The sequence below is a fragment of the Opisthocomus hoazin genome, chromosome 2 (assembly GCF_030867145.1).
Source record: "Opisthocomus hoazin isolate bOpiHoa1 chromosome 2, bOpiHoa1.hap1, whole genome shotgun sequence".
NCBI lineage: Eukaryota > Metazoa > Chordata > Aves > Opisthocomiformes > Opisthocomidae > Opisthocomus > Opisthocomus hoazin.
The window spans coordinates 3942352-3965059 of NC_134415.1; the positions used below are offsets into that span (position 1 = coordinate 3942352).

The 22708-nt window shown below is 40.0% G+C and overlaps 1 protein-coding gene across 3 annotated transcripts in view; it reads left to right on the top strand.

Annotated features, from left to right (window-relative positions):
• Positions 1–22708, top strand: part of SMOC2 (SPARC related modular calcium binding 2) — a 149007-nt gene that overhangs the window by 68281 nt on the left and 58018 nt on the right. For 2 of the 3 annotated variants that reach the window (XM_075411947.1, XM_075411937.1), the window contains exons 5-7: positions 3556–3603; positions 9102–9185; positions 9980–10054. In XM_075411947.1, coding sequence (XP_075268062.1) covers positions 3556–3603; positions 9102–9185; positions 9980–10054 — 207 coding nt within the window. The remainder of the gene's footprint in view (positions 1–3555; positions 3604–9101; positions 9186–9979; positions 10055–22708) is intronic. The other variant, XM_075411953.1, reaches the window with a different exon arrangement.

Below are 22708 nucleotides of genomic sequence, written 5' to 3' on the forward strand. Positions count from 1 at the left end.
CAGTACTTTAGGGAACTGTCAAAATTCCATGGGCTCTGGGTCCTGAGAAATAGGTCAGAAATTGAGAAGCAGGTGTTAAATTGTCATTGTGAAATACAGTGTTCGCCTATTGCAGGGTTTTCATGCCCTGTTAACTATTCTGGGCATCTGGTAGTGAGATTGCAGAGGTACAGAGGCATGTTTTATTATTTTGTGAAGCAGTTTTGCTATCTTACAATTAGGATGGCATGATCATTTTTTAAGGCCAAAATGCAAATACCTTTAAAAATTCAGAAGTCTTCCTGTCTGTACAGTATTATCACCAGATAATATGATAAAAACAAATATATATGGGAAGCAACGAAATTTTAAAATTTACATTCTATTGCTTTTTTTAGCTGGGAAGAATGTGTGTCCTCGATTTTTCTAGATCTCCTGTCCCCATACATAGTACTTTCCCTATACATACACAGTCAGACAAACCCATACGTGAAATAAAGAAGAGCAAGGGAAGTTTTCTTTCCTGTTGCTTGATATCTGCATTCAGTGATAACATATCAAATATTCTTTAGTAGGAGATCAGAAACCATTATCTAAACTATACGATAATAACAGATTTTACCTTCTCTTTTAAAGCTCAGTCACATATGCTCAGAACTATGGAAAATGGATCACAAAGCACCAAACTCCTGTCACCTTTCCTGGAAGGTTTATTGTGCTTCAGGAGTTGTCAGACCAAAACTGAGTGGAGTTGTGGGGTTTGCAGTAGACTAAGACATGAATATTTCTGCTTTTTTTTTTGTTTGTTTTTAAATTAATCAGAATCATAAATGGATAGATGGCTAAGCAAATGTACAGGCTAGAATGGTACTAAATTCTTCTTGTTAAAATAATGCTGCTGAATCTAATATCCTTCTTTGCCCTCTCCCATTCCATAAATAGATTTATGAGGTGATTGGGTTGCTTACAGTGCACTGAAACTTGGAAGCTGATTGTATCGCCTAACTTTTAGAGAAGTTAGAAGTTGCTATTTCTGTTTCTTGCCTAGCTGAAAATATGAGCATTCGTCGTGAGTATTGAAGATGCAATTTCCTCGAAACTTGAAAATGCAGATATCACCATTTCAGTTAGAAGTGCTTCTACCTTAGATATGTTCAGAAAATGGTAGAAAAAACTGATACAAGCTCAATAACCCCTCCTCACCTCCAACTCGACAACAAGAAATGTTTCTGCTGCATAAATTGAAAATTTCAGGTGAAACTATGTGAAGGGCACCATGTTCCCGTTGCAGGAAATTTTGTGAATTTTTTTGTTAGCTTCCTATGACTATTGAAAAAATGATGTTAGCCAGCTTAACCTAATTTTCCTAGCATTCCTCTAATTTCTTAGTGAAATTAGATTCACTATGATAAAGTTAGCCTTTGTGCATGCCACTCTCTTCCTCCATCCATCAATTTTCCGTCAAAATTTAGGGCGACAAACAGCAAAGCATAGAAAAAAGATTTAAATTCTCCCTGACTGTACGTGAATATCATGTAGTCATTATTTCTCACCGTTTCATGTGCAGATGGAGTAATCTGAAGGTATCTTGGTGTTAACGAAATCTGGAATGACATTTCTGCTTTTGATTTAAGATTTGGAATATTACATAAATTTCACCAATGTGTTAAATTAGGTAGAGACTGAATTTTAAGTTCAATTTTTAATAGTGGTTCTGCAGGTACCTGGAGAGACAACACTGGTATCTGTGAGGCTTTGCTTAGCAGTTTTTTAGTGCAAAGGGGCTATCAGTGACAATTCATCACAGTTATTCCCCATGCCGAGCTCTCATTTCTACTCACAGATTGGTGTAAAATGCATTAGTGTGGATGAGAGTCAGACCTGAAATCTCTGTTTGCAAGAGAATTATAGTTCTATGCCAGTGCATCAAAATTAAATTGAGAAACTACAGAGTTAATTGTAACTGGGTGGAATCTGAGGGAAGACTGGATTACTGGTATTTAGTGCAATTAGAAAAACCTGTAATTTTATATGCAATGCTTCCTAAAACTGGAACATCTTATTTGAGTTCAAGCTGAGCCTCTTATCAAATTTGAGCTAGGCAGCAAAAAGTTCAGATCTTCTGGCTTCAGCTAGCAGAAATGGGTGAATCTGCGCCCTCCTCAGAGTGACCAACACGGATTAGTATCGTGGTCTATTTAGAGCAAGCTGTCCCCAAACACCCTTGGATGTAATTCCTATAATGATGATGACTTTATTTTTCCTGTCTGATATTAATAATGATGAATCACTAAATATATTGTGGAAGATGTCCCTGCTCATGGCAGAGGGGTTGGAACCAGATGATCTTTAAGGTCCCTTCCAACACAAACCATTCTATGATTCTATGATTCTGTATTGAATTTCTGGCGATTCAAACACAAGACAATAAAAAACACTACCACCAAAAGAAGAAACCAGGCTGAAATAGGCTATTTTTGATACGGATCTATCACAGCTGTATTAAAGGCTGAATCCCTCAGAAGGCAATACCAGCTTGGCTGCGTTGTCGTGTATTCTTTTACGGAGGCTTTAAAATCAGGACGCTAGATTGGTAATGTTAGCTGCCTTCCCCCTGGCAGACCCCTGCATCTAAACTTCATGCTGAAGCAACCATCAGCTCAGCATGGTGAACAAGGCCTGTCATTTAGTACGTTCTCTTCTTTAAATTGTCCCTTTGGAATAGATTTATTGTGCTGCAAGGTTTGGGGTTTTCTGTTTGTTTGTTTTAAAGCCAGTGAATCTGGTTATTCCAGAGGGAAATAAATTAAGAAAATGAAGGCAACCAAATTATTTCACACAATTCCAAGCATCTGTCAGATGTGGGATTTTTTCATTAAAGCAGGTGTACGTAAGAAGAGACTACGTGGTAAGAATTGATAGACATTACGCTTTTTCATTTTGGGTCTCTCCATGTGGCTCTTCAGAGACAAAAATGCCACTTTTCAAGGTGCTTTTTATCGCAGCAGAGATAGGTATGTGGAGAAGAAATGGCCAGGAGTTAGAATCAACCAAACGGTAGTAATAACAAGACATAAGCAAGAAATAAGGAAGTATTTCTGTTTTAAACCGTAAGAACACCTACTTGCTGTAAAAACTGCTGTGAAAACCAGTAGAATCTCCATTTCTTGATGATCTGAAATCAGCTCTGGATGCTGGGTTGGGTTGGAGTACAGGCTAGTAGAACAAGCTGGTAAAATCCATCTCCTGCCAACTTCTTCAGTCCCTGTCCACCACTGCTGACTCCTTCCCAAAGGGCCACAGCTCTGGGGACGGCTCCTGCAACAAGTGAGGGCTCAAACTCGTAGTAGGGGGCTGTCCCTGCCTCCCCCAGCACGGACACTTCCCCACCCCAGCACAGGGTTTCCAGAAGGCTTTGTAGGAGATCTTTGTAAGATATTTGGTTTGCAGGGGAACAGTTTGCTGATATTGCTGCCATAAACAAAAATAAATCGTTAAAGCTGAACTGTGTTTCTTAGAAAATGCATTAAAAGTGAAAATAACATTTTTCTGGTTAATTCCTTTTTCCAATTGCAGGTTCAGTGAGTGAGAAGCTGCCACAACGAGAAGGTGCAGGAAAAACAGGTAAATATCTTAGCTGGCCTTCAAATGGAAACTAAAATAGCTGTGGGACACACCACCACAATTTTCTGTAGGTTTAAATGATCAATATATATTCAACATAAATTATAGCTGCATATATAATATATATACATGCATACATGCATACATGCTATTCATTTTATGTCTGCATTGCAGATATTTAGTAAACTTATGATTATAAACCTATGTAAAAGTATGCATGTATTTGCCTAGATATGCATAGACGTATTTTTCTAGTCTCAGCCCTACAGACTTTGCTATTCTGTGCTGTTTGGAGGATAATTTTTCTCCCCGTAGCGATACTCTGAAATATTTTCCCATACAGTTTGCTTGCCCTGGAGGACAGATTATGCTGTCTGTTTGATAAAGACAGCATTCGGCAGTCCCCAAATCTCGGGAACTGGAGTCCTCACTTTACTTCCATGGCAATCAGTGCTTGAGTCATCTTGGACCCAGCACTTAGCTCTATATTGTGATTAATTCATCGGATGGCTTACATTCATGACCAGATTATTGTTGTTGTTAGAGACGGATCATGGTGTATATCTTGTTGACAGGGCAAAATCTGATGCAACTCCGACACAGCTGGTAGATTTAAATGAAGGAGATGTCTATGCTTTAAAAAAAATTGAACCTTACACTCTCCAAATGTTTCAAAGAATTTTAAATTCAGCTGAAAATAGCAGACTAAATGTTGCTGTCAGCTACACTGGCATAAATTAACTTTAAAGAATATACTCATATTCATGCTAATGTTAATGACTATCTATTTGGTCCACTGTGAATATAATTGAATTTTTTTTTTTACAGGAACTTTTGCAGCATTGTAATATACCCAACATTTAAATAAACTATTGCGCTGTGAGGTTAAGAAAATCAGTAGTACTTTAAAGGCTAATGACTACAAAGTACTGGAAAATTCTTCCTTCATGTATTTCCAGACAAATTGTAGGTTCCACTAAACTTAGGTTACCCATTTGCTTTAGGTCAGGACTTTAATTTTCAGCTTTGAACTGAAGGAACGATCCCATATATAAGACTGGATGGGGGTACCTGCCCATGTTGTAATCCAGCAACCTTAGACAGGTTCAAGATGTTCTCACTGCAGCAGAGGACGTGTTCAGATTAGACTTTCAAGTGTGGTTTTGAGGACTCTACTCAAGAGACAGCATAAACTTAGCCTGAGACAGTCTCTTCTTCCAAGATGTCCCACAGAGACTCAAAGGAGCAGGTGACCTGGCGGACCATATCTGTTGCAGTTGTGCACCTCGCTTTTTCCGGGTATACCAATACTGAAAGAAAAGTTCCAGCTGCAGATTTTGGAGGCCAGGAGCTCTGTTTGCACGTTTGCGAATTTGCACATTAAACCAAACAGGAGTAAAGCTTGAAAGATAATTCCTAATAGATCTTCCCTGGGCCTGCAGTTCCCTCTCTATCCGAAAAAGTTATTCAGACTGTCTGAAAAGCACAGATGTCAGATACGGGATCACATCCCTTTTTCCTGATTCTTAGCTGACTGCAGGACTATGTTCTTGGCAGCTGAACTCTGACAGCAGTCAGAATGGTTTCTGTTTAAATGTGTGAACATATGGACTGGTATGCATGTGCCAGCTGGACAAGACCTATGCGATTAACCTGTGAGATATCTAATTAACATGAAGATGAACTGCTCTACTGTGGTGACTCTCTATCGAATACCATTTTGAACAATGGAATGCCAAAAACCTCTTCATTCTTGACACAGAAGGTTTTTATGAAAAGATGGTGTACCCGGCAGTGAAAACAGAAAATCACAGAATCACAGAATCACAGAATAGTAGGGGTTGGAAGGGACCTCTGTGGGTCATCTAGTCCAACCCCCCCGCCGAAGCAGGGTCACCTACAGCAGGCTGCACAGGACCTTGTCCAGGCGGGTCTTGAATATCTCCAGAGAAGGAGACTCCACAACCTCCCTGGGCAGCCTGTTCCAGTGCTCCGTCACCCTCAGAGGGAAGAAGTTCCTCCTCATGTTCAGACGGAACTTCCTGTGCCTCAGTTTGTGCCCATTGCCCCTTGTCCTGTCACTGGGCACCACTGAAAAGAGCTTGGCCCCATCCTCCTGACACCCACCCTTCAGATATTTGTAGGCATTTATAAGGTCCCCTCGCAGCCTTCTCTTCTTCAGGCTGAACAAGCCCAGTTCCCTCAACCTCTCCTCGTAGGGCAGATGCTCCAGTCCCCTCACCATCCTTGTAGCCCTCCGCTGGACTCTCTCCAGTAGCTCTTCATCCTTCTTGAACTGGGGAGCCCAGAACTGGACACAGTACTCCAGATGAGGCCTCACCAGGGCAGTGTAGAGGGGAAGGAGAACCTCCCTTGTCCTGCTGGCCACACTCTTCTTGATGCACCCCAGGATCCCATTGGCCTTCTTGGCAGCCAGGGCACACTGCTGGCTCATAGTTAACCTGTCGTCCACCAGGACACCCAGGTCCCTCTCCGCAGAGCTGCTCTCCAGCAGGTCCACCCCAAGCCTGTACTGGTGCATGAGGTTGTTCCTCCCCAGGTGCAGGACCCTGCACTTGCCCTTGTTGAACCTCATCAGGTTCCTCTCTGCCCAGCTCTCCAGCCTATCCAGGTCACGCTGAATGGCAGCACAGCCTTCTGGTGTATCCACCACTCCTCCCAGTTTGGTGTCGTCAGCAAACTTGCTGAGGGTACATTCTAACTCTTCATCCAGGTCGTTGATGAAGAAGTTAAACAAGACTGGGCCCAGTACTGACCCCTGAGGGACACCACTTGTCACCAGCCTCCAACTAGACTCAGCGCCGCTGATGACAACCCTCTGAGTTCTGCCATTCAGCCAGTTCTCTATCCACTTCACTGACCACTCATCCAGCCCACACTTCCTCAGCTTCCCCAGGAGGATATCATGGGAGACTGTGTCGAAAGCCTTGCTGAAGTCAAGGTAGATAACATCCACAGCTCTCCCTTCGTCTACCCAGCCAGTCATGTCATCGTAGAAAGCTATCAGATTGGTCAGGCATGATTTCCCCTTGGTGAATCCATGCTGACTACTCCTGATAACCTTCTTTTCTTCCACTTGCTTCATGATGGCCTCCAGGATAAGCTGCTCCATCACCTTTCCCGGGATGGAGGTGAGGCTGACCGGCCTGTAGTTCCCTGGGTCCTCCTTCTTGCCCTTTTTGAAGATTGGAGTGACATTGGCCTTTCTCCAGTCCTCGGGCACCTCTCCTGTCTTCCAGGACCTCTCAAAGATGATGGAGAGTGGCTCAGCAATGACATCCGCCAGCTCCCTCAGCACTCGTGGGTGCATTCCATCGGGGCCCATGGATTTGTGGACATCCAGATCGCTTAAGCGATCCCTCACACAGTCCTCCTCGACCAAGGGAAAGTCGTCCTCTCTGTAGACGATGAATGTGGGTGTCTTCCTGCAGATCAAGGGTAGTTCAGGAGCTGTTGTAGCTCCTCCAGTTCTGGAGTGATTTTGGTACCTTTTAGATTATACAAATATCCTGTACCGAAGGTTTGGTTCATGGATGAAACAAACATCTTTCTTTCTTTTGGCTGGGGGGGGACCTGAGGCAAATTTTATGACTCAATCATTAAACATCTGTTGAGTTTTTTTAAAAAAATAAAATTGGTAAACTGTTTTAAATGCTGCTTGAACAAAGTTCAGGAGGCTAATTTTGATTGGACTGATAATCACTAAAATTGCAGCATTATGTCTGAATTTCAGGTAATAACACAAGATCAAATGTGTCACAAACTGCAATTGTGTACCAAAAGATGATTAGAAAAATGTCGTTTAAACCCATCATTGAGTTTCTGGCTGGGGTCTTGGTCATATTTACCTACCATAAGGTACCCTCTGAAATTCTCGGTATTCTGAATCACATACTGACTGATGACCTAAATATATGTCTTCGTTCCCAGTACACTAGGACACTTGATGGCCTCTCTGAAATTAATCAATGGTCTTATTCCACCACCCAGAGGACACTGCAAAAATGCTGTCAAAACTAATGGGAAGTGACTGTTACGGCATTGGAGCAAAGTATCCTGTCATTGAGTGGACGTGAGGAATGAACATACTTAAAAGATGTCTCCTTATGCTTTGGTTAAAACATTTTGCAGTGAAAATAGGTTTCTATTGCTGCTGCTTTTGTTTTGTGAAGAGCATGGAGGTTAGTGTTCCATGGCTGCAAATCTGGTTTTACCTGCTGTCAGTATTTACCTGGTATCTGTATTTGCTGTGAGCTAGGCTGTGGCCTCCAGGAGTGAAAGTCAGAGTGCCTCCAAATCCTCGGCATGATTCGCATAAAGACAACACAGATTTACAAAAAAACCCAAAACCTGTGATGGTGACAACAAAGAGAGCAGGAAGAGACTGTTCTGAACTGGAATGGCAAGAATGAATGGAAACAGATCGTGTGTTAGCCTGGAAGCTGCTGCTCACTGCTACCCTGGTAGGGCTACATGCAAGAGGAAGCTTCTCGGATACATTTGGTGCTAGCTGCCATGAAAATGGCAGGAAAATGACCTGGAAGCTATGTTGGTCTGAGATCCAGTTGTGAAACTGCAGGAAGTGCTCATAAACCCCTTGCCTGGAAGGTGCTGTTTACCATGGGACATCTTCGTCTTGGAGTTAGCTCCATGCTACAGGAAACAGCAATAGCTGGATAATATGTACTAGCAAGGCCTCCTAAGTAATATTTATCCAATATCTGAAATAATTTTAAATGAAAAAATTTAATAAGGTAAAGATGGGTCTTTGAGTACTGCTCTGTCTCACATAATGCTAACTTAAATTACTTTTCATTTTGAATTTTTCTTTTCCAGCACTACTTCCACTGGGTTTTACTGAACCTAAAATTAACCACATCCTCTTATATTTTCTGTAAATTTTCCTCCCTCTTTTTTTGCAGTAATCGTTGGTAGTGGATGGATGGAGACAGCTGGCCAGAGGATAAGAAATATGCAAACAATATTCTGGGTTTTTAATCTGTGAATCTTGCTCATAAAATCAGCTTGATTGTTAAATAGATCCTGCTGTGTCAAAAGAAAACTTCCCTTTCCTTTTCAGGTGTCAACGTGTCTGCAGCCACTCATTCGCCCCAAACTGCTTTTGCTTTCACAGGTCTTACCCCTTCTATACGTTAATCTAACTGCTGTTTTAGAAACACTCATTTAATCTGTTATAATTTATAGGTATCAATGTGCAACATCTAAAACGAAGAACTACTGTCCAGAGAGCAACCTGATCACTTCATGCCTCATCACAGACCCTCCAATCATTTCATCAGCCTTAACCTCAAAAGCCATCCCTTTATAATCCTCAGTCTGTAAATGTAATAGATCTATGCTGTGTAATACCTGTAAATAATGTTTAATTTATTGTTTATTTACCGGCCGGGGCTATGTGCAAATCATTAGTATCAATCACGTATGTACACTTATTTAGCTTACTCTCATAATTGTAGTCTCCTTGCAAATCTTTTCCATTCTGAATTCAGATGATGCCTCAGCTCCCGCGCTGGAGACTCAGCCCCAAGGTGATGAAGAAGGTGAGCATCAACAGGAACTTCACAGTGCGGTATTAAACTGGGCAGTATGGGCTGTGCACCACAACGTCAAATGCTGCCGTAAGAGTTAGGGCAACTGCTGGGGCAGCTGCAAGAAATTGCAAGCATCTGTACCTTTTTCCAGATAAAGACAGCAAACGCAATAGAGTCTCCACTCACAAGCAACGAATTTTGTGTGATGCTTTTGAGATGACACTGTAGCTATGGAGTCCAACATCAGTGATTTTAATCGCCACTGCTCAGCGCAGAGACAGGTTTTAAACTTGAGCCAGGGTGCAGGTTAAAACTCTATGGCCAAATAAGGACCATAAAGTGTAAATTCTGTCCTCAGCCTATAGCCTAGTAATGTTAAGATTGATGTTTTGTCAGGCTTAGCTGCCTCTGGGGAAATTCAGTGCTCTGTAGATGGAAAGCTCAAAGCCTACATGCAATGATAGTCCTATACTGTGACTGCCTTACCACTCACTGCAAATGTCACGGAGTCTGATCTGAATATATTACATGTTTTGGGTCCACACTGGAAGATTTTTATTCTGATTGAACATGATTTTAGTCTAAAAGTATTTCTTTCAACCTTTTGTATGAATGGGGTAAGGAAGGAACTATTAATGCCTTTGCATGAACAAAGGTTTTAACTGTTCTGACACAAACCAGTGTGCCCTTTTGTTTTTTTAGATCCATGTATCTTTAAAACTAGCCACTTACTATTCAGCTGCAGGAAGCTTTTAAAAAAATTGTAACATTTGCAAACTTTTCTCTGTTGTTCTTTTCTCTAGATATAGCTTCTCGTTATCCTACGTTATGGACTGAGCAAGTTAAGAGTAGACAAAACAAAACCAATAAAATCTCAGGTAAGAAACTTATGTTGTCCTTTCTTTGCCAAGCTCCTGTGAAGGTATGCATTAAGCCTCATTAAAACTGAAGCCATTTAAGTAAAAGCCATTTTAATAACCATTATGCTTCCACTCTCATCATACGATAGCAACTTAATGATTTGCGTTGTGATGATTTTGTAGGCTCGTACATCATACGTTCCTTTTATATGGAAATATTTTTGACCAGGCCTTATTAGACATAAATTGACATATACTCCGCTAAGGTCTGTGGTTCACATCAATTTGCATGTGTGAGTGGATCTGACATTTATTTTTTTCATCCTCTTTAATTCTCTGCCTCTTTGTTATGTACTTCTATTTTCTGTTTTTTTTGGGTGATGTGTAACAAGAAGGCGTTTGGAAAATGACAGTGTAGATTGCACGTGTTTGGTGGTAAATCTCAGTGCAAACCTGAAAAGAAGCAAACTCCCGTCAGAAACCAATTGTCAGTGAACAGGAAACTGGAAAGACAGTGTTACCTGCTTTTTGATACCTCACTTACCTGTTATTTACAGACTGATCACCAGTTTAGTGTGAATTAATTCTGTTGCCTTTTTTATAATTGTTGAATTTTGGCTTTATTTTTTTTTCACAACTTGTCAGAGCTGAGCTTTGTAAACCTGGACTAGGAATGTCGGGTGAATGTCGTAAGACTGAAGCCTCTAAAATATTCAGCTACATTCAATGCTTTGGTGGACGATAAGTTTTGGTGCTTCCTCCCTGTTCTTTCCTTTCAGTGGAATAAAATTTAGAGAATCTTCTTGAGTTTCCTGGTTTCTGGTTCTCTTGAAAAATGTTTAATTTGAAAGGAAACTTTAATGATACAGGCTATGATTCAGTAAATCACCCAAAAGCACACTTCAGATCCAGTGGAAACAGGTTGTGCTTTTCATTAAGTACTGTGCTGAAGTATTTTGCTGAATTGAGGCCCAAAAGGATGTAAAAAGACAAGGAATCATCAAAAGACTCCAAAGTACAATGTATATCGGTGACCATATATTTATAGGTTGTTTTGATGGCTGAGCCTCACTGACATTCAGTAAACATGTCTTTTCAGGTCTTGAATAAACCAGGTTAGATTTTCCCCTTATTACCTCTCAAAGTGGTGCTAACGCTTTTGGGAACATCCATGGAGAATGAACTCTGGGCTGCTGGGTGTAGGGAACAGGAGGGACCTCGTGACTGAATCCACTGGTTTGTGAACCAACCACCTGTGGACACCCAGGCTTCAGTATGAGGGAGAAATGCAGATGACTTCTTTACTCAGTTTACTTAGCAAACTCTGATTCAGGCTTGGTCATACAAACACCAGAAAGCTTCTTCAAACGTATTTGTCTGAGTAAAATGAGGAGAATTTATGTCTGCCTGTGAAGCGTGTTTGGAAAACAAAAGATGAAAGCCAATTTATTCATAATGGGCTAAATTTTCCCTTGTTGTTCTATAGTAACCCAAGCGCTTTCAAAGAAATTCTTCAGGTACAAATAACACTAAGACCTAACCCTGCCTATAGAAAAGAACTAAAGAAAAATAATGCTAAAAATTTCAGGCAAACTCCTAATGGTCTACTTAAAACTGACTTAGTCTGTATTTCTTTTATTTTTTCGAGTTTTTACCTGAATATATGTCCTAATATGTCATGGTCAGCAAGGCATGGTCATAAAGAAACTAGTATTGACCTGAGAAATAAATCTCTTAGAATGTTTTTGTGAGTTAAAGATCACAAATGAATGCATTAAATTTATTGTACTCATCCTGAAGTGGTTTGCTTTTACTGCTCTGCAAATGACCTGCCAGTTACAATTAGCCAGTAGAATCAGCATAAGATGTTAGGTTTCGGAAAATAGAAAATAATGACTCAGGAAATTCTAGTTTGTGTTAGTTACCCAGTGCTTTCATTTGATTAAGTCTGCTTAAATTAATTTAGCACCGAGTAATGGCATTTTGGAGACTTACAGATGCAGGGCATGAAATTACTAGATTACATATCCATGCTCTGTAATCACTTCTAGAGCACATTCTTTTTGTTGGTTCAGAAAAATAGGCCTTTGCTGCTTCCTAAAGGCATTTGTGGTATTTAACCTATTAGCTTTTGATGACAAAACATTCCTGCTAGCAAAAATCCTATCAGCATCGGGTCATGTAGCAATAGCTCTGTTTAGAATTGTGGGTTTGGGTGAAAACATCTCCGTTTTAGCTCTTTTTGTATGTTGAGGATGACTTTCGGAATTTTTCAAAAAGATTTTTCTTTCCAGAACTTGAAAAAAAAGTGTGCATTTTGTTGCTAAAATAGCATAGTGTTTACTGAGATTAGATTTTGTATGCATGCTGTGGTGCCTTTGCAGGTATTTTGCAAATTTTTTGTTTCTTCTGGATTTCTTTTTACCCCTACGCTCCTCATTTCTTCCTCCGTTTCACAGAAAATATATGAGTTTACCACAGCAGACAGATAAAAAAAAGAATTAGAGCAACATCTATCAAAAATCAGTCGAAACTCCTGCTGTAGTTTGTGGAGATACAGTTGACACGATCAGTGGAGCCTGGAGAGCAGCCCACCTCATCGTAAAGCTGACACTTGCACTTGGCCAGCTAACTAGATAAGTGGACCTCACTGAGTGCGGTGACTAGTTTAGATCTATAGCCTGTATGAAGGCATCTATGCTTGAAATGAGATTTATCCCACCCCGGTATCAGTTGAAAATCCCGGTAGTATTCTTTTAGAGTTTTTGTATTTCATAAAGACCAGAGGGCAGGAGGTTTTTTGCCTTGAAGAAACTGAATATTTCGGACTCTGTTCTCAGCAGTTGCCAGTTAGTGTAGCTTCAGGGCTAGGTGCAGCCTTGGTGTGGCTGGAGAACACTACATGATGATGCAGAAGCTTTCCCATCACCTAGTAGGGAAAATGTCATTCCCTAAGGAAAGTTCAGGTTGGACTGTAGATCTCTTAGGTTCTCCTTGCTAGGTCTGCTCTACCAGCAGTTAATATCCCTGTGGGATTCTTCAGAATCAAGTGTGATGTTTCTTGGAGGATGCCCTTTTTTGAATTGGAGTATAGGCAAAGGAAGAGTAGTTTAATCCTTTCACAATGGCCAGGGAAGTTTAGGATTGATTTTGTTACCTTGAATTTAAAAGCCAGATTTTTCTGATAGTTGCTTGTATGAGAAATAAATAGGGTGAGTTTAATTAGGAATATTGTTAATGTTCAAAGAAATTCTTAAAGTACCTAGTAATTTCTAAGTACAGACTGTACACCAGACAAATGAGAAGAAATAATACTCGGTATAAAATTTCATTAATTTTGCAAATATAGGATGTAAAAAGTCATCCATAATCTGGAATATACTTACATGTGTGCTTAAGGTCTTCAGAGGTTCTGATGATAATATAATTCAATTTAAAAGAGCCAGGGTTGAATAATGTATCATTGGCTAAGAGATAGTATAGTTTCATGTATTTACTATTCAGTTCTATTCTCTTAGTATTAATACCTTTGTATTCTGTTTCCTTAAAGATTGAATAGTATGGTGTTATTGTCAGTAATGACGTGTTAATTGATCAGTTATGTAGTTTATTTAAAGAGCATTGTAAAGTGATTGAATAATTGGTGTTTGTAATCCAGCATGACTGGCAAAATAGAAGACAGGAAGAAATTGTCACATTTCTTTGTACTTTACTGAACTTGACTTTGATTTGTGTGCAAATTTTAAACATGTGAAATGAGCGGGTAGAAGCTTAGGGCCCCTGGCAGTCAGTGGCAGAACTCCAGACGGCGGCTGAACTACCAGCCATGCTCTGACTACATGCTACTGGTTCAACCAGTGGTTCACATTTCTGCTGGGTCAGGCACGGACATGTGATGTGGCGCTTGTGCCAGCTTCGTGCTTTCTGCCAGCTTGAAGCAGGTGCTAGAGGACAAGCCATACGCGATCCAGCATAAAATAGTGTTGGCCCAGAGGTAACCCGTGCTGTTCTGGCATAAAGCCTGCTGAGGCAGGGTCAGGCTGCCAAAATTCTTAGCACATTTGTGCAAAAAGTAGTGGATCATGTGCTTATGACATTTCTCAGCCAGATCAAAGAATCCTAAATCATAATTCGTTGTCTCCTCAAACTATGTCGTTAGTGACCTCAAGAATGCCCAGATTTCAGCCACTGTACCTGGATATTCTGGTAACGTAGAATCATCTTCAGTTTCATTTTTGGCTTTGGCTGCACATGCATGAAAGGAACACACAGCTTTTTATTTAATTTTCTAACACAGCGGAGTTGTGTTTTATTGCTGCCATTTTACAACAGACCATCAGTTTCAAGACTTTAAAAATCTTTTACAAGATTTTATCAATTAGCCCCAGAGGGCTCGATCCAACAGGAGTTCCATTCTCAAAACTCCATCTGGGAGAAAACCGAAGTGCACATACAGTAGTGTAGTATAGACTGCCTGCAAATGCAGATGAAAACAGTTAGTATAACGTCTACTGTGAATACATTCTTAATAGACTAAAATAGGGAATTTAAAGTGATCATGTAACTAGCAGTCCTGTGTCTGTTTCTATACCAAATAGCTGCTGGCATTTATCTGTCCGTATATTCTGAGTCTGTTGGCAAAGTCTGTTGGTGAGACTGGCTGACGTGACAGAGTGACATTCGAAGATTTGAATGCAGTTTTTATTGCCTTGTCTCCTGGCTGCTTTAAAGCATTTGTACGTATGGGTTTTTCTCACATGGAAACTATGTTCGTTGTCAGTGAAGTTTCTGTTTTCTGTGCTTGAGTTGTTTTGTTTCTCGGAGGCAATTGTTCCCGTGGGATCCCTGGGCACTGGTCATTCCTTGAAAGTCACCTTCTTACAAAGGACCAAGACAAACCTTGTTCCATACTCCAGTGCTCACACTCATTCCAAACTGAACCTGGCTAACATCCTCCTACTATGCCCATCCTTGCAAAACTCAGCCCTGAAGCTAGAAGAGCCTGCATGAAAAAACAGAACCCCAGCATTTTCTTTCAAAGCAGATAAATGTAAGACTTTGTGTGTCTGCCCAATCGCATCAATTCTAACAGCCATTCCTTACTAAGCGTAGGAAAATAAATAACTTACAGGCAGGAAAATGAGTAACAGCTCAGTGACTTTGTATTTGTTCTCATTAATTGTTGCATTTTCCAGATGTTGCTTTTAATATTGACTGACGATAAATTACATGAGGTTAAAGATGTACGAGCTAGCAAGAGAAAAATAAGATCTAGTTGCGTGTTCCAGTTACATATTAGTTTGAGCTCTGCTAGAGCTATTTTGAATTAGGCTTGTTTCGCAATGTGAAGCTTTGAGATATGACACCAGTTATAACAGAAGGAAATCAAAATGGATATCACAGCAAACTGAGAGAAGACCACAGGGAAGAGGGGGAAGAAAGTGTTTTAAAGGTTTCTTCCTCCGTTTTTCAGCAGGGATTTCTAGCAAGTCGTATGCTGGCCTGCAGAACCCTGTCCAGTCTCCCGCTCTCAAATTTGCTTGTATTCAGCATTAAAGGAGGTGGAGGTGAGGACTATTGAGCAGAATACACATATGATCAAAGAGTCCTAATCACTCTGAATGTGTTACGCCTATATTGGGCCCTCAGAAATTGAGTTTGAGTATATAGAGTAGATTTGCATAGGAAAATAGCCTGAGTAGGAGTGGTTCATTAATTGCAAACCACTGAATTATATAGGAAAACAGTGTTTTTTTCCCTGTTATTACCTCATTTCAGCCCTAAAGACAGTATTTCCTTCCGAAAATTGGTGAGGTATCAGCCATACGCAAAGATGGGATTTGCATTCCCAGACTTGTGTTGTAAATACAGCCATTATCTGTGACTGGAGAAACCAAGAGCATGAGGATAAGTTGCTGAAATATAGGCGTCTCGTGCCTTTATATGGCCTAGGGTATCTTGATAGAGTTAGGACAGCCTACTGGAAATCTGTGATGTTGTGGCACGTAGGTTTGGGAGTCCAGAGTACCTGAAAGTCTTCAAACTCATCAACTGTCTTTTAACTCCGCACAGGGATTCTGTCAATGGGAGCTCAGTCCATTGCAGAAGGGCAGTCAGTCTCTCCCAAATTTTGGACAAGTTCAAATCCAGATATTATTACTGTGAACTCTGTAGCTGGGGCTCATCTGCAGGTCAATTCCCCACACAAGAAAAGGCACTAGCATTTTTTCATGACATCTACAGCTGAAGTCTGTATGTCTTGTGATGGCCACAGATCAGGCTTTTGGGTCTTGTAAAATTTGTGGGTGCTGGGAGACATCAGCTGGTAGAATATTTGTTGCTTGGCTTGTTGTCTCAGCAGGTTGTTGTCTCAGCATGGAAGATAAAGAGAAAAGCATTGTGAGGAAGTTAAGAAGAACTGATACAGAGGTGAACTGGAAGCTTCCAGGCCATCAGTCATGGCCTGCTCAGAGTCTTTGGATTGGCTTTTGTTGCTAACTTACTCTATGTTCCCTTTAGAGTTTCTGAGTGAACTAGAATTTGTGGTTTGTACTTTACTATGAAATCAGCATTGTTAAGAAATTGTTGAAGAGGGAGATGTGTGAGGAACTGTCATGTCTTGATATATCCTCTATTGGTTTATTTTTAAATATTTTGAAGAGTAGGAGGAAGTTCTCTCTTCTTGTCTTCCATTTTTTGTTATTTTTCCGTTAAGAATCAGAATAGTTTCAGAGTAATATTCTTCTAGAAAATTCTGGTTTCAAGATACTTCTTGGCAGCTGAAAAACTGGTGACTTTGAAACTACTGATTGTCCACACCATGAGGGCCAATCAGTAAATGGTTGAATTAGTTCCTAGTGGAGAACTTTGTCTTACTTTTCAGTAGCAACTGCTAATGATACCCTGGCCTTGATTTAGCTATTACACAAAGAGAGAACAGCACTCTTCACCCCTTTTACCCTTGAATAAAATTGCTGTTCATACTCTTTGGCCCTCTTGCCTTGCCTTGCTTGTCCAAAATTGATAAAGGAAAATTAGTTTTCATTCAGTTCTTTCAGCCTCATCCAAGAAGATAAAACTTTCCAGACCTCCCCACAGTGCTTGTATCTTATGATACATTCTTAATTTGCAGGCTGCTGGATCATGCTTATTATTGTACAGTCCTATCTTTAATAATCCTTTTCACAAGCATTTTCATTTGTCTTCATTTTAATTTTAAGTATTAGTTCAAAACCTTTATAAAGATCAAGCACTGACATTTCCAGTTTTTTTGTCCCACTACAGGGGATGATCCTCCCATCCTAAACCATTAAAAAAATGGAGTTCTGTTTTACATCCAGTTGATGTTCTTTATGCTCAGGATGTTTCAGGGTTTTATTGGACACCCACCGGGGGGGAGAAACAGTAAAGATCTGTTTTAAGCATGGTTGATTATTTCTATTTTACTGCATGTGTAAAAATTTGATGCCAAAAGATAGTAATCTTTCCTGACCATTTTTAATTATATCACATTACTTTCTGCGGCAAGTAAATGACACAGCAGTCCTGCTTGAAGTTCTCTTGTAGTTTTTAGACAAGCACTCCCCCACCTACCTGCAGCTTTCTGCAGTTTACCAGACATCAGATTGAATAATCATAAAAGCATCTTTAACCTTCATAAATACTAAGGGGAATGTCAGGGTAATAGTCTGTATTTTAATGAGTGATGCAAAGAAAACATCAGGTAAATCATGTTCATGCAGAGAAGCATATTGGACTGAATCATATCTAAAGATGTAATCTTTCTGAGAAATAGATCAATCTTTCAGTCAGGACAGTCTGGATCTGACTATGGCTATACTGCGATTGCTGGGTGGCATATAGAAGCTAGGTCTTCCAAAATTTGCAGGCAGTTAGAAGTCCAATAGGTTCAATAGTAAGAGTTGCCAGGCCTTCCATCATCATCCCAGCGACCTGATAGTTAGGAAAAAGTGTTCATTTTCCATGCAGAGATGCCTTCCCTTTCCTGCCTCCCTAAAGCCAGCAACCCTAAAAGCAACGAGCATATACAGTAACCTATGCTTATCTTTATCAATACAGTAAAGGCAAAATTTTTCTAGATTTTGGTGCTCTTTCTTGGGCAAGAGGCCCAGATCAAGTGTGAGCATATAGAAACAGGCATTTGCAAACTGGCGTCTAAACAATTTTCCTGATTTTTATCTGAAATATTAAGATCTAACACTACTCTTGAGGTCAAGCCAGTAAAAATATATATTACAAAATGAAAGAAATACCTGCAATGTCAGAGAGCTCTGAGACTTCTATTTTCAAAACTTCAGCAAATTGGTGGTTATGCTCTTCAAAAGAAGAAACCCTGCCTGGAATACAGATGGTGAACAAAGTTATTCCGTCACTCCAAGGATACTCACCAAACTCTCTACTACATTTTGCAAGGTTCGGAACTCCTTATGTCTTCATCTGTGAGCTGATAAAAACTCTCAAATATGGTAACATTAAGAAAACCAAAGTTTTGAGTTTAATCAAAGTCATCCAGCGAGTGGTTTTGGCAAGATTACTCTGTTTTTAAAATACAGACTAGGCTGTTCTGAGGAAAGCAATTTTCTCTTTCTTCATCAGGGTAAGTCAAATGACCAGCTGTGCACCTTTCCAATAACTGAGTAAGAAGAGTTTTAAAAAAAGGCAAAAACAATTATGGCAAAATATTACCACGTTAATATCTTCTGTGAACTGTGGAATTCTACTGCTTGATCTGGGCATGTTCTGCACAAAAAACTCTAACTGCTGTTAATGGAACTACAGGCCATGGAAGGACTGGTAGTTGTGTAACATGACATCAGCCCCGGTGGCTAGAGTCAAAGTTACCTCAGTTTCCTGACACGTACGTTTCCGACAGTCTGAATTAATTTCTAGATGTTCCCTGGCAGATCAGGTTATGGGCAGTCACAGTGGTTTAAATTTGGAGGGATTTTTTAATGGGAGGGTTTAGCACATATTACTTCCAACTTTCTTATTTGCCAAACCATGTATCTCTGAACAGAATTCCTGAAAAGATTAATAGCTAGTGCTACAGTTCTGCATTGCTTAATTATTTTCCAATAAATTCTTGGCTTTTTCCTTGATTCTTGAAAAAATTGCCACGTGATGAAGAAACTATACGGGGCTTCATCAATAATATTAGCGTTTTCCATTTGGTACAAAATCAAGAGAAATTCAACTGCTCTGGGGACTTCTGTGGGAGGAGTGGAGTTCACCCCAAAACTTGTGTGTTGGCCACATGTCTACAATGGAGCTATTGCATCATTCCCAACCTTTACTGCAGCATCTGCTTTTACGGACTGTTAAAGTCCCAGGTTAATGCTGCCATCCATGGATCCTTTCCCCTGGCCTGCCCTTAACGCAATACACTGGCTGCTCTGTTCAGGACCGGTGTAGAGTCTCCTTTTCATGAAAAGCCACTCCAAGGGTCGTAACTGGCACGAGGGAACTTGTTCTAGGCAAATTACATTGCTAAAGTATGTAAAACCACTTTGAGATCTTTTCGTCTGCAAGATGCTGTGTATACCCCAAGTATTTTGTTATTACTGGCTTGCTTTCTGCCTCACTCCACCCTGTCCATCATGCGCTGTCCTCTCTCATAGCAGACTGTTCCAGATAAATGCTGGATGCTATGTTTTCTCTGCACTGCCTAGCAATAACATTAAATGTTGTTGCCATAATGCACTGGATTTTTTTGTTATTGGAGAAGCAGCAGTAGTTGAAAAGGCAGACCGCTGTTTTTCATTAAGCTATTTTTAATACCTGTTTTAGTTTAAGAATGGCAGGCAAGGTATTTGCATTCAACCACAAATAAAACTATGTTTAAATAAGATTAAGGCTGTAAATTAAATTTTGGATCTTAAACGCTCTAGGTGCATTACAAAACACAAGAGAAAAGAGAGGGCAAAGCTTAATATACCAAGCTGGTTGAAAATGCAGCCTTCTATGGAAAAAAAAGACTTCTTGGGTAATATTTTGTGAAAAGATATGCATTTTCAGCTAAAGAAATGTATTTTCAAGATGAAATTTCAAACAAAAAAAACCCTTCAAAAAGCTGAATAGTTTTCACTCAAAACTCAAAACCTTGATTGGTCATTGTAATGCTTTGCGGGAGCTGTAATTTTGAAACTTCATTGGTTCCTTCTTTTTCAGGGGCAAGGGGTCCTTAAGCTGACTGTACATGCAGGATATAACGGTCTCCCCTTTTTAAAAACTCAGAGGTACCTCAGAAAACTTGTAGGCATCTTGGATTTTGTGATTCTCTGGGAAGTTCAACACAAAGAATCAACTTGTAGTTTTTTGTTTTTATTTTGTTCTCAGTAAAAATAACATTTTTTATGAAAAACAAACACTTTGAATGAAAAACATATTTTCATTTAAAGACCTGGTTCTCCACCAAGGGCAGTCACAATGATATATTTCATCCAAGCCTATTACAGTCATAACAAGCTATGAAAAAACTAATATTATCACCACTTAAACAGCATGTTACCTTGCTCCATTGTTTTCCAGTGAGAGCTTAATGTTATTTAAACTTACCGCTTCTATTGTCCTTCAATGAGTAAAGACAACTTGTCAAAATGAAAGGACTTTTATTGTCCTCTATTTGGATGATTGCTTAGATGAAGTTTTTGTTGGACTAGAATGCATTGTAAATACATAAATCCTGCAAATGTGATTGACCTGTCATGCCTGTGGGTTATTTTCCAGTGCACCCAGTTAGACCAGGGCAACAGACTGGTAGTTGTTTGGTCTGGAAGCAGAGTATAAAGTCAAAGTAATGCCTCTTGTGCCCCCAAAAGCTGAGATACAGTTTTGGCATCCCACCTTTCTTAACGGACTTACAATTTTAGTGTTCTTGCAGTTTCTAATCAGGTTTAAAAAGCAATTTAAAAACATTTTTAGGACATGAATTTGAGTGCCTTTGAGTTGATACAACAGAGAAGCAGAAAAGCCAAGAATATCAATATAAATGTCAGTGGTTTGAAAAGTCACTCTTCCCCCTTTCCCTACCAACATGGCAAGTATGAAAAAGTGACTTTTAATGTAGTCACACATCCTGTGGTTCATCCCTTAACTAAATAGTCCAATATAATAATAGCAAATGACTGTAGGAGGAGATGGTTTAGTTTCAGCAGGCATGAAGCTTCGTTTTATTCAGAGCAGTGTAAACAGGAGTGACTCGACTACAGTTAGACGGGGAGTGCCACTGGAAGCCTTTTGAGGAGAGAAGAGAATCAGGCCTGGAGAGGTTTTTTCAGTTTTCTTTCAATTTTCCTCTGAATGGGGACATCAGTGCTACAGGACTGATGCTGGTCTTATTGCTTCTCTTGGAAACAGTGCACACTCATTTCTTTGAGTAGCCAGTACATGGTATATCAGTCTGCTAGATCAGAGATAATAGGACAGTCCACCGCAATCCTGCTGCTATTCCACAGCTGGAATTCCTCTTGACTTTAACAGATATGCTGTCAGCACAAGGACTCAGATACTCCACTTGTATTGCCAGCTGAAAGAGCGAACAAAGTATTTTCTCTTTCTTACCTTTCTGCACAACCTCATTCTGTCCAGATGAGCTGATGTGTTTTGCACATTGAAGCATAGTAATATCCAGAAGCATCAAATATGCATGAATACCTTCATGCATGTCGGAGAATATAATGTCACATAACCAAGCATAGTACTAGAGTCAAGGATGTCACGGAGCAGTTACCTTTTCAATGCACTTGACACTTGTCAAAATGAGCCTGTTTGACTTTTGTATGGAACATCCTTCATCCACAGCAAGGCTAGAGGAAAAATGCCTTGCTTCAGATTTTTTGGTCCCTCGTATAGTTCAGTAAGAAAGTATGTGGGTCAGAATACTATCTTCAAGATTAATTCGCCTTTTTTCATACCTGCTTTTATTGGAGCCTTATGCCATTTCGTCATAGTCTCTGTTATCTCTAGCAGAATTAATCATCCTTACTGCTGGTTGCACACACATAATTCCCTGTTTATTTCCAGTCCTTTGTTTGCATTCTGCTTTCTCTTCTGTCAATAACTTATCTTCACTGCATAATTCTCCATTTTTGCCTAGGTGTCATTCTTCAATAGCAAATGCTGCTGTTTCAGGCTTTTTTTGTAACAGTGATTTCTCATCTTTCTATTCTTCTACCTTCTCTTCTTGAGTATTGCAGCCGAAGGCATATACTGGAAGCCTTATGAGGAGAACAACCAAGGAGAAAGGCTGTAGATCATGCTGTGAATATGCAGGCTGTATTCTGAAAACGCAGTGAATCCAAAACCAAGCTGAGAGTTCTTAGGAGCAACAGCTCAGCTGTGCAATGGATAGGAGAGACAGTTTGATTCCTGGATTGGTTAAGCATGGAAAGGTGTCATTACCTATCTATGTAGGATTTCAGAGACCATTTCAGGAATACCTTGTCCAGTTGAGGTGTCCGTACTGCAGGATACTGAAGGATACCAAACTGCATCAGCAACTAGGTGCTTGATCTGAAAGCTAGTGAATTATATTTTTGGCATTAATCCAGTGCTTTTCTAAGTAAGAATGTTTCCATAGTCAATGCTGTGAGTTTTTTGTGGAAGTTCATTTGTATTTTTCAAATAAAACTCAATGCAAATGTCATAACATCA